We start from the raw sequence: 13,103 nt of genomic DNA on the forward strand, positions 1-13,103 counted from the left end.
GTTCGACAAACAGGAATATGTGAATACAGAAACATACAAGACAAACTAGGAAGCTCTTTAATAGAGTGCAATCCTCATTATTTATATCAATTGGTCTTCTTGTTGTAATTTATATCATGTTCATCCTTTAAGTTTATTCTAACAATTGCTAATTAGAAAAACAACACAAAATACAGCTGAGAATGATGGGAATGTCTTTAGTTTTACAGGTATCTTGCGTCATTAACCAAACCATTGGACAAATTAAAATTTTGACCTGAATGAAAAGAGTATAACCAAAGTTGTTACAATTCATCCTAAAGACAACATGAATGCCAGTACCGAATTTCCTGACAATCCGTCCAATAGTTCTTGAGATATTTCATGAAAAACAAGACACATATGGGACCAAAAACACCTTGAGTCAAGGTAGTAACACCCGTTCCCACAGACACACCAGCTGCATGTAAACACTCTTGCTTTCGTTGAGTGGATCCTGTACATGCAGAAAAATCCAGATGTGTTGGTGCACAGTTGCGCGGCCGGTCTTTCTTTTTTAGTTTTAATCTTCGATGGTTTCACTGTAATACACAAGTGGTTTAAAGATGAAAAGCCTCAACTCGGGCAGGGCACATGTCGTGTGTGCAGTGCAGCATATTGTTGTTGTCGAGGGTTGAATGAATTTCTTTTTGTTCTCGTGCAAAGCCTGGAAACAAACACAGTAGGCTAAACTTAAATGTGAGTTAAGAAGAAGGAAGATAATGTATGCAGGGAACAGTATGAATATTTATCAGGACAGGAATCCAGCTCTTCCAGTCTGCCCGCTGTCCTGGTATGCATTTGTTTACTGTAGGTGTTTAGAGACACAGTCTAGGCTTTTCCTGTGGACCTTTGGGAGACAGAGGGAGTGTGTCCCGATAGCAGAAAAGAGATGGAGGGAGGGGGAGGAGGAGGGTAGTTTCTTGCAGCCTGGGCGTTTGGCTGAAGGGTGGAGACTCAGAGCAGCAGTGAGGAGGGAGGCAGGGAGTATCTCAGCGAGAGAGAGAGAGAGAGAGAGAGAGGGGCGTACAGAGAGAGGAGTGTGTGTGGATGTACGCCTCGCTGACTGACTGACTGTGTGTGTGTGCTTGTGTGTGACAGAACGAAGGGAGGATACTACTCCACAGGACTCGATGTGTTTGGCGTCACAGAAAGAGACCACGCATACACCCAAAAAAGGTAGGAATTTTTATATTTTCTGCGGGGTGCGTATTGTTATGTATTTTTTCTCCCTGTTTTGGTGCCATCTGGGTGAATCACATCCCAAACAGGGTGTGTTCCAGAGGAGGAGGCTTTTTTTCTTCATATCCGCGCTGTCGTTTTGTCAATGCTCGAGGGGTAGCTCATGGTTTACATCATGGAATCCCCTCCTCCCTCTAAAATCTCTAAAAACCTCCGTGCTGTCAGGTGAGCTGCTGCTTTCCCCACCCATCGTGCACCTCGTTTCATGTGAGGGGAATAAGAGAATGGACTCCCTTCTTTTCCTTCTCCCTCAAGGATTGGGCAGATCTTATAATGTGGAGCCAGAGGAATTAAGGGCATCTGTTTCGAGGGGAGGGGGGGGGGATTTTCACAATGAAGAGGAGACAGAGAGGGAGGGATGAAAAAGGGGGAGATGTGGAAAAAGGGGATGCAAAAGACAGAGGCAGCAGCAAACCGGAGAGGAATCCCTCAAGCCTCCTGTGAGGTTTTATCATCCATTGTCAACTCTCACCCTCCATACCGTGAGGAGAGAGCAGTTGACCACACACAAGCTCCATGTAGTCATGTAGTGGTTATATCAGGCAGATGGCCGGGTGAGGAGGAGGAGGAGGAGGAAGCGGAGGAAGGGGGGGTTGGTGTTTTTATGTTGCTCGTAGAGAGATACAGTCTTACATTCTTAGCTCGTCACACGAAGGCATCGTCACGAACAAACTCAAATTAAATCGTCCAATCGTGTGTGTTGCATATCCAGGCCTGTTACAAACGCACACAGCGAGTCACAATTACGCAAGAGCTCAACGTCCGGGCGTCTCGTACTGTATCTCTTGGGCAAGATGCTCCAAGGCCACAGATGGTTTCACACACACACGTCGAGGTTGAGGCAAGAAGAGGCGACGACAAACAAGACGCATCAAAAGACCTTGACGGAAACCGTTGAGTTAAACAGAAAGCAGAGAGGGAGTAAGGGAGGAATGATTGAGCAGCCTTATTGACCACTTTGACCTCTCCACTCCCGTCACTGCCTTCTCCCTAAAACAATCCATCCAACCCGAAGCCAAGCTTCCTAAAAGCATAATTGAAGTAACAGGAAGTAAGAAGGATGTTGTCGTCCTTAATGCCTCGACCTTCGTACTGCGCCGCACTTGTTTGCTCACAGTGTTGATTTTGGGTTTCAAGCTTATTCAGTCGTGCTGTGATCTGTCTGGATAGAAGCATCCAGAGCTGGGTTTTTTTTTGTAATCTTACGGGGAAAGCCTGACGAAAGAAAGTTCAAATCAAGTCAGAAGTTTCCAGTTCAGTCTTCAGACCAAATTCATGTGACATAGTGTAGGTTGGACACAGTTGTTTTCAAGTCTTTCGGGGCAAGTACAAGTCGACCCTGAAGTCCAACCAAGTCTCAACTAAAGTCTCCAGTCCTTGAAGTCAGGTCTCACAGCTGCCATGTCCAAGTGAAGGTCCAAGTCCTCTTTTTTGCGTGACTTCAAGTCAAGTCTCCAGAACTGTTTTGAATTATTCTGAGTCAAGTCAGGTTTCAAGTCACCAATGGCAAAACCTTGAATGTTGTTGTGAAGTATTTTGGGGAATCAAGTCTTGCAATACTCCAAGTTCTCTTCTCTGTGATATAAGTCTGACTTATGTCAGTATCTCAAGTCGACCAGAGCTTTATTTAAAACCTTTATTTAAAAGTCTCAAGCCCTTGAGGGTTCAGCATGAGACTTTTTTTTATTTTTGTTGGTGTGTTTAAGGCTTAAGTCAACTCAAGCCTTTAGGGAGTCTCAAGTAAGATAAGTCTCACACCAGTCAAGTTTGACTTCATTTTGAGTGAAGTCCCAAGTCTTATCCAACCAAGTCCTCAGACAACCTGCAGGTCCCCGACGTCAAAACATGAGATTTTAAATGTTTTTGCTTTGAAGTCCCGAGTCAAGTCTTTTTATAACTTGACTCCCACTCAAGTGCAAGTCTCAAGTCCACGGTCTTTCTCTGTTTTTTTTTTTGTCAAATTTCAGACTTGAGGGCAAAACGGTACCTTGAATGTTTCTGCTTTAAAGTCTGCAGTTCTCGCAGCACTCAGGGGCGAGTTTTATGTCTCTAGGGAGTCAAGTCTTCCAGCAGTCAAGTCCGAGTCGGCATTTTTGTGACGTCTGGCTCGAGTCCAACTCTCAAGTCCTCACCCCTGAAAGCATCGGCTACTCATGGAAGTTTCTGACAGCTTAAATGAAATCCCTTTCATGACTTTCGGCCAAACCTGCAGTTGGAGAAACGGTCCGAGCAGCACGCTCAAACTCTCAGCAGAATCTAAACAAGCCCGGATGTTTGTAATATTGTTAACAGCCCAGGAGTCTGCTCGTGTTATTCTTGGCATGCTGATTGATTCCAGTGGAAAAGTATGTTTATGCCTCCTCACTCAAGGCAAATGCAGAAATCTTGCTGATTCCTCACAGTTGAAGCACGGAGGAGAGCGCTTTACTGAACTTTAACGCTCGGTAAAACTATCACTTGTGACACACGGGGCGGGAAGTTAACCTTTTAAATGTGGCGGCCACTTTTAAATATGATTTCCAGAGTGGAAAGGAGGAACCACAGGATGGCCAATTTCCTGCCAAAGTGTCCAGGGGAATATAAAACGGCCCTCTGAGTGCACAGCCAAATGTCACCAGCATTATATGGCAGGTAACTGGTGTTCATTTTCCACCATGGTCACACAGAAACATGAGTTTTTATGTACGCTCCTAAAGTATGTCGCTGTTCCTGTGACAGCAGTGTAGGGCAACGTTTCTACCCCAATAACCACATTACTGTTACATAACATGCATTTCAAAGGTTTTAAAAAACAGCACTCGGCCGCTGCTTTAATCTGACAAAGAAGAAACAAGCCGGGCCTTGATCGTTTGATTTGATAAACATAATCGACCACATTAGTGCTCCCTGGGGCAATAAGCCTCTTCCCTGCTGCCTCCTTGACTCCCAGAGGATGCATCATTTCCTGGGCCACTGCCTTCACCCCTCCCCCCCTCCTGGGACCTAGATTCACCCCCAACACACACACACATCACACCACGATCTCTAAGATGGCAGGATGGGCAAGGCATGCAGGGGGTGGCACAGATGTCCGGGCTAATCGAATATTCACGGGTGGTGGTGGTCTGACCGAGAGGAGGGGAGTTATGGTTCATGAACGATTTAATAGCGGCTAATAAATGGAGATTTAAGCGTTTCATGTCAAATGTCTGCTTTAGGAAAACGATTAGAAACACACAATGTGAAATAAGCAATCGTACACAAACCAACTGTTGGAGGCCAACATTAGAAAGATGCTGATCCTGTGTGTTTTGTTTCTGTTCTCTTCTCACTGGTGTGAAGTGGGCGGGCTCTGTTGGGGAAAAAAAACGCTTGATAGTTGAGCTGAATTGACATTTCATTTTACTGAATTCATTCAGCCTGACACCATGTTCCTGTAAGCCTATTTCCTGTTGGGGGACGGGGTTATTTTGTCTTCTTTTGTCCCGACCAGTCAGTAGCAAATCACAAATCTGTCCCATCGCAGCAATCGGTGCTTCTCATGAAAAACAAAAAGACGATTTAAAAGTTGTTATTTCGGTAAGTTCACTAACAACAACATCCACACTTGATAACCATGTTTTTGTCATGAGTGTCGCGAGGCAGCTAACTACTTTATGCAGGAAGATAATTCTCCAACCTACGAAAACCATCAACACCAGATCTATTTGTAACACGAACTGATCTCAGGTTTTATCCATGCACCTTTTATAGATTTTCTTATAACATAAAAATATTTGTCTAAAACTTAACTTTTGTTTTGCCTAATTTAAACTTGAATTGTTGCATATTTAGTCACAAATATGCCATATTATAGAGAAATACTTTTATGATTGAAATTTAAATAATAGTGGTATTTAAAGTGCATGGTTAGCCTCCCTCTCACACGCAGTATGGATACACACCACTGAGGTGCTAGTATGATCAAAACATATAAAAACACGACTCAAGGTAGTCGATGCAACATGCTGTGAATACTAAACGTACGTTTATTTCAGGGATAAGATGCCAAATGATTAATCTCACAAAGTAGATGGGAGTTGGCAGAGACACAGGATGAATTAAAATAAGAACAAAACAAGTACGAAGATGATGAAGAAACAACGAGCATATTATTAATGATTAACATTGTTTGTGACTTTCCACTATATTGTACGGCATAAAACAAAGTCATCGTGACACAGATATTAGCTGAGTTGTCATAGAATTAGCATTATTGTATAAAATAAAAGGTGTAATTAAAAGTGCAAATATGTACAGAAGGATCTATTTAGTTTTTACTTCTAATATCTAGTCTTTTGACATGTTCCTATGTTACTAATCATATTTAGGAATGTGTTTAACCTCCTGGGTCTACACTGTTTGATATTCCTGTATAATGCGTGTTGGAGGCTGTTAGGAGCCCGGAGGTCGGCTCCAGGTCTCTCACAGAAACAGTGATGGAGAAGGACGCTCAGCTGTCACATCGGCGTCATCTCCCCAGACGACCATCGCCTGACAGCTCTGCTCTCCGTCTCCCATCCCTTTATCTGTGTGTGCAGAGGGAGGGCCGTCCTTTCTCCTATTCAAGGGCAGGGATCCGTTCAACTGTCGATATCCATCTTGATTGTGTTCATCAATGACTTCGGAGGTCAGTTTTATGTTACGCCTCCTTTCCTCGCTGTAAGAAGATATTACCGTCACATCTCGGCCTCTTTAATAACCTTTATTCCTATTTATTCTTACTCATTCTGTGCAACCTCTCCAGTCAGTTCACGGCTCTGTTGGTTATCTCTGCGCAGGGGTCCCATCCTGTCTCCTCGCGTCCCTCGCAGGCTAATCACTGGCACTCCAGATGACTGAGCAAGGGACAGCTTTTTAATTACCACGCTCTGATTTCACACCCTGGCCACCTTCATTTATCTCTTTGGATGGTGTAAAAAAAAGAAAAGGCGATAAGGTGTGCGCTACAGAAAGGGAACGGGGGAGAACCGAGCTGGGAGTCAGCGTATGGAGAGATCATCACTCTCGACAGGCCAGGAATGATATTTTCCTCCCCAGGATGTTTCCCGTGGTGCTTAATCGCCCTTTAAGTCAGCGACACTCAGAGTCGAGCATCAACTATAATCACATCTGTGGAGGGCCCCGTCACGAACACAGGCCCCCCGAAAAGCCGGGGGAGAGGTGTTCAAAAACAGCTCCAAATGGCAAGAGGAAGGATGGTGGGGGTCAGATCGATTCGGTGGTGTTAGCAGCAGGACGGCGCGTGCTGGGGGTGTTTCAGTCTCATCACCCAACGCCTGTCGGCCACAGAGGGAGGGACGGGAAGCAGAAGGCTAGAACGCAGGAGAGAAATGGATCAGCAGTTACGTCCCATAACGCACCTTTTCCCCTCCGACAGTGCAGTTCAGTTCAAGATGCCGTACTTGCATAAAAGCAGAGAACAATATTGCCAAAGCATTAAGACAAGTTTCAACATTCACTGTCTCGCTGCTGCTCTGCAACATAAATATGATGACACAAACAGTTCACGGGGAAATCAAATTCAGCAACTTTATTTTTTATGAACTCTCGGCTTTCTTCCCTTTTTTGCAGCGTACAGTAAACCGATCTAAAAATGAGAGAAAACAAGAAGTAGACAGTGAAGGATGTAACAGTGCAGTCAGGACTTTCAATACAACACTTTGACACTTTGGTGCTGCCTCAGTACACAACCTTTTAAATATCACAGTTCTACTTTTTAAAGCTTCATCTTCTTGGATCAACTCTATAAATCATAATTCATTAAATATAAGCTATTGTTACAATTTCTTAAAATGCTCCCTTGATCAATGCAATGTCAATTGTTGGCCACTTGTTGGCAGCAGAAACAATATATAAACAAAACACTGACATATAACCTTTTAAGTTGATATTTTAGAAAAAGTTGCTTATATACACATCCAGCAGTTATATATTTACAAGTCCAATATTCACTCTCTTCACCTCTGTTGGTCCCAACAAAAATATTTAGCTGCTACTAGCTGGCCGCTAACTTGTCTGTCTGTTGTTTGGTGCTGAGCAGGTCGAACAGTGAGTTCTGCTGCGTTTTTATGAACCAGACCAGTAAAGTGTCGGGCTGTAAAACCAAAACAATGAGATGAAAGACCCTAAAATACCCCGTAGAGCTGAGAGGACACCTTTCACAGTCATTAGATGCGTTCAGGTAAAAACATTGATAACAGCGCTTTAACACAAAATCTTCAGTTTTCGATTTTCTGATGTACTTTTACAGACGTTTTAGTTTGTTTCTATTACTTTTTACAGTATAAATATCAATTAGCAGAATCTTGAAAGTCTTGAGTTATGTAAACTTTTAACAGTGTATATTAATAGATTTGTATATTGCACGGAAATTATCAGAAAACTGCAGCACACACACACACACACTGTGGAATCACTCCACTGTTATAAAACTTCTAACCTTTACTTTCATGACCAGCAAGACACAAACAGCTGATGATTGCTTAGTTTTCCAGGAAAACTCCCAGATGTAAATGTGACTCTGATGAGTGACAAGCAGGATGCTCTGAGCAAATAACACTCATCTTGACAGAGTCACAAGATGCCAGTCATGTGACTCTGAAAGGTAATGTCAATAATGGAGGTTAGTTGTTTTTACTGAGTTTTACATGTTAAAAGACCCAAGAAACGCCTCCAGTGCCTTTCTGGTCAAGACGTCATGCAGGAATATGTGAGTAACAGACAATGTGAGCAGATGCTTTCTTTTATTTTCCATTTGGCACATGAAACATGATATATTAAGTACTGCAACATGATTGATGAAGGAATTCTAGTTCCTCTGGCAAAAGTCAACTTTGTTCAGCCTGAGACCGACTGCAGTGTATTAAGCCTCAATACATTTATGGCGCTGATCCAAATGTGTCTTGGAAGCACCATTTATTGAAAACTGCCAGGTTCCAAATGGGAACAATTTTCTTATGAGGTAGTTCCAGATTTAAATCAAAAATATTGCCTATTATAGGCAGACACATTTCTTTGGCATAATGTAGAATGTTTAATTTATAAAAATAGCTGCTTTTGTTTTGTGAAGCACTCCAGCTAATAGTTAACGAGTCACTGTACTGATAAAGTGATTATACAGCTTGCATAACACCGAGTAACAGTGTAGATGAATGGCTCCAGTGAATCAGGAGAGGTGACAGTACAGTACAGTCAGATCTCCTGCTCAGCTTTGGTGTGTTTTTAAAACTCAAAGCAGTTTCAACGTTGCTAAAATATTCTGTCTCGGGGGTTTTGGCTGCTGTTGGCAGGTTTTTTGTTTGTTATTGGATGCCTTACTGTAACGTTGCTTTAACGTTGCTTGCTGCCATGATTTACGATGGGTGGAATTCCCTTCCTCTGCAGATCTGCTCATGCAGTGTAATTGGCCCATTTATCAGAAGCGGATGAAACTGAGCTGCAGAGTCAGAGACAAATGAATCTATTGGACCATTATTAGCTAAGCTAGCCATCTCCTGGCTGTAGCTTCATATCTAACGGACACATATGAGATATTTTCAAGAAAGTGAATTAAGCTGCACATGTGACACTATTCCTTTCAGAGGAGAACTGAGATAAAGTTTTTGGTTCAAAACATTGACAGTAACTGATCTTGAAATAGTCCCACAGATATCCTGCCCTTGGTTTTTGCACAGATGTAAGACATGTTAATTAGTGAGCCTTAGAGGAGCTGGTAGGTCGATTTTATTAGCTTTAGACAGAGGCCAAGCAAGCATTTTCCCTTCTGCTTCCTGACTATATGCTAAGCTAAGCTAACCGGCTGCTGCCTGCAGCTTCATATTAAGTGAATCAACCGTCTAACTCTATCTGCCAACATGTTAAACTATTCCTGATTTGTCTTTCACGTGCATCTCCTTCATCAGTCCGCTGTGGTGTTTCTTCTCAGTGACAGTTCGTGAGCGCGAGCTGTGACATTCTGACATGCAGTGATCAGAGGACACGAGGCTCGGCGTGGTTTATCAGGAATGCGGGAATAAAAGCGAGCAGCGCTTCAGTCTCTGGTGCTCATTCTTCTCTTAAACTCTCTTTATCTCTTTTCTGTGTGTTTGCAGAGAGTTGGGCGTACACACCGTGCTGACTGAACAACAGACAGACACCAGGGCAGAGTGCGGCGGAGGAAGCAGACAAGGTAAGTGAAGACGAGTAGAGGAGGCGGAGGCACTGGAGCGTGTTAACATCAGCCAGTTTCACAACATTGCAGCATGAGTGGTGTTACAACTTTCCCAGAAAGCTGCCGACACAGTGAAGGCCTGCGTCCATCTGAATGTATTATTTATCAGCGCCTGTTGTGATGTCACCGCTATCAGCACGTGAACACCATGTGCAGCATCTCAGGGTGGTATTTTGGGCGGCTGACAGCTGGGAAGAAAGGCTCCATGAAATGCAGAAGAGCAGAGTAGAAGCACTAAAAAAAGGAACCGATCGGCTCTCTTTATTGTTGCCTGCAGCTATTCTTCCTGGACTCGCATACACGTGGACATCCTCGACATACCGCCATCACCCCGCCCCCCTCCAGATATGGAAATGTCAGTGTAGCATTTTCGAGCGCTCCAATGACAATAAGCAGGACAATGACTTTGTCAACACAGTAACATCTCTGCTAAATAGCCTATAACGTCTTTTGTGCTCTGCTTTTTTCGCATATTTTGCACAGCCAAGTGAAAATATAAGTGAACCTAACACAAAATGAACGGCGGTGTCGTTTAGATGCGACACATTTCTGGAAATCCATGATTTTTAGCCATGCTAGCACCTCTGGGAATTGCAATATCAGTTTGTTAGCATGCTAACATGCTAAGACTAAGATGGTGAACATTATACCTGCTAAAACATCAGCTTGTCACCATCGTCATTGTTAGCATGTCGGCGTTAGCATATTAAATATTTTTTCGTAAAATGTCCAGGCAAGAAAGAAAGTACATCATAATTATTTTCTATTTAACGTTTGAGCATGCCACTCACTTTTCTAGTCAAACTACATGAAACTGATTATCTTTTCATTACTGACGCCGATAATAACACATCAGGTTTTGTTTTTTAACTCCCACCTGAGTTTCAATTCAAACACCCTAAAAGGTGAAGCAGTCCTCAGAGTGAGAACATCCAGGATCTCTGAGCTGCAGTGACTGTGAAACATAATATTTATGTTACACTGTTTATACTGTGCAGTGTGCTGCAGGTTGTGCTCATAAATCCTCCTCAGCTTGTCGAGATCTTCCAGACCAGTTTGGAGGAAACCAGTCCTGAAACTGTGCGCATTAAGTGAATACTGTAGATTTTCACTTAAACTTGTATTTTAAAACGATCAGCAGTTCCCACTGTAGCGTAAAGATATCCCCGCCACCTCTGAGAGCAAGTGATCTTGCTATTTGTATGTAATTGACTGATATTTTATGAAGTACACTATTATAAAAACGATATATTATCATTTCAGAATCTCCTGGTGCATTTGTTTACAGTGAACACTCATGAATTAAATGATCATGTGAAACAACTGTAACCAGTGACCCTGTGCCGGTTTTAATTGATGATCGGGTCATCGGGGTTCAGGTCGCCGTGAGCGCAGCAGTTCGCCTGATGAGCAGGTGTGCCACCGTAGACCATCAATATTCATGCTGAGCTCCAGCACCTCGCTGAGATCAGTCCTAACCCCACACTGAGTCACACCACAGCGCGTACAGACGGATGACGGGGGAGAGATTGATCACACACTTAAGGAGGACGCCCGCAGCTTGATCCATTGAATCAAAGAGGTTATAAAAGACACAGCAGCCTCTGAGGACACGGAGCTGAACCTGTGTACCGATACAGACAGGTGACAAGCCTGAATGGAGCGGTGAAGAAATGCAGACACATACAGATCACAAAGAACTGTTTGGTGAGGATGACACCTGTTAATAACAGGTATTAGCATTGAAATATACCTAAACCATCAAAAGTACTAATTCTGCACAACGGCTAATTCTAAAAAATATATGTATATGGTATATTTGATTATAATTATTGATAATCTAAATATGCAAATGAACTGTAGAACAGACAGTTTTACATACATTACAGAAACAGAATACGGCACTGCTGAGACTGTAACACCGGCTGCCTCGGATGCAATCTGTTGATTTATCGTCCTTCACATGATGCTGAGGAGGGTGTGGAAAAGTATGAGAAGGCTTAAAAGTAGCTATTTATTTAATATAGCAGCAAACAACTATTTGCTCTGTAAAGATATGGTGGCGTAACGTCTACCTGAGCAGAGAATGAAGTCACTCTCCCTCTGTTGTTCAAGCTTCTCCTTGCTTTGGCCTGCTGTGCATGCTTTTAGTGCATGTTAGTGGACACATGGACTCCCGTGTGGGCTAGCTAGCTCATGGATGGCCGCTGCTCTGCACAGCTCTCATATGGCGATTCAATTTAACTTTGTCATTGCACGCAGGAAGTACACGTGTGTGTGTGTGTGTGTGTGTGTGTGTGTGTGTGTGTGTGCGCGCACAGGCATGTGATAATCAACAGGGTTATCTGTTGCTAGCGCTCCTCTTTGCATGCTTGCTATATTTTAGCACTGGTCTTCATCAGTGGCACACCGTGGACGAACTACAATGTTCTGGATTTCTGAATCTCTTTCTCCTCTTCGTAGGCAGAGCACACGAGACCTGACGGACAGCGGCCATGGCGAGCAATAACACGGCCAGCATCGCACAAGCCAGGAAGCTGGTGGAGCAGCTGAAGATGGAGGCCAACATCGACAGGATAAAGGTGAGCATGCACACGCCATCAATAACAAATGCATTTTCTAGTCGCTTTTAGTCCCATCGTCCACGCAGACATTGGTTTCTGTTTAGGCCGGTTTCAACTTGCATATACTTAAAACTTTACTGAGATACTACATGTAGTCAAGAACTGAATATTTAATTACTGTTAATTTACCTCGTGAAATGTACATTATGTCTAAAGTCTGAAAGCAAAAGGCTAACAGCTAGCCTGGCTATGTCCAAAAACAAACAAAAAAACACCTAGCAATACATCTGAAGCTCATTTATTTACATGTTTTATTGTGTTTGTTTAGTATACAAACAAACGGAAATGTCAAAGCGAGAGTTTGAGGTGTTGCATGCTTCCAACCGTTATGCTAAGCTAGGCTAATCACTCCCCTAGCTCTAAATCCATACCCAAAGGAATAGTTTAACTTTTTAGGAAACATTTAATCTGCACTTTCTTGCAGAGAGTTAGATGAGAAGATTGACATAACTTCTCATGTTTGTCTGTTAAATATGTAGCTGGAGCCAGCATGGCCGTTAGCTTAGCTTAGCTTAGTGTGCAGATTGAAAACAGCGAGCTTGACTCTGCCTGATCAGAAATAAATCTGACTACCAGCGCTGATAAAGCCCCCTAATAAACATGTTACACGTTGTACGTGTGTGTGTCTGTTTGATTCCAGGTGTCAAAAGCAGCGGCAGACCTAATGTCCTACTGCGAAGCCCATGCCAAAGAGGACCCTCTGCTATCGCCGGTGCCGGCGTCAGAGAACCCGTTCAGGGAGAAGAAGTTCTTCTGTGCCATCCTGTAAACTCGGCATGGCCCTTCAGCAGTCTGCTCAGTGTGGGACTTTGAACGCAGACGTTCAAAATACGTAGAAATCTTCTAGTAGGAGGGCACGCCGATTATCCCCCCCCCCCCCCCCTTTCTCAGACGGCACCTAAATAGTGCAAAAATTAAAACCCACAGTTTACGTGTAACTATTAAAGGGGATGTGGTTGTGATTTTTAAAGGGGTGTTGAAGAGGTCTG

General features: G+C 43.3%; 1 protein-coding gene across 2 annotated transcripts; it reads left to right on the forward strand.

Moving 5' to 3' along the window:
* The first annotated feature begins 1,045 nt into the window (after positions 1-1,045).
* gng2 (guanine nucleotide binding protein (G protein), gamma 2) lies at positions 1,046-13,103 on the forward strand. 2 transcript variants are annotated; one of them, XM_079286595.1, is made up of 4 exons: positions 1,046-1,197; positions 9,372-9,448; positions 11,954-12,072; positions 12,755-13,103. In XM_079286595.1, the coding sequence occupies exons 3-4, from the start codon at positions 11,986-11,988 to the stop codon at positions 12,881-12,883; spliced, it is 216 nt and encodes a 71-aa protein (XP_079142721.1). In that variant the 5' UTR covers positions 1,046-1,197; positions 9,372-9,448; positions 11,954-11,985; the 3' UTR covers positions 12,884-13,103. The 2 variants fall into 2 exon arrangements, with proteins under 2 accessions (XP_079142721.1, XP_079142722.1); XM_079286596.1 differs by lacking the exons at positions 1,046-1,197; positions 9,372-9,448 and adding an exon at positions 11,338-11,478.

This window comes from Melanostigma gelatinosum, assembly GCF_949748355.1.
Source record: "Melanostigma gelatinosum genome assembly, chromosome: 16".
Taxonomy (NCBI): Eukaryota; Metazoa; Chordata; class Actinopteri; order Perciformes; family Zoarcidae; genus Melanostigma; species Melanostigma gelatinosum.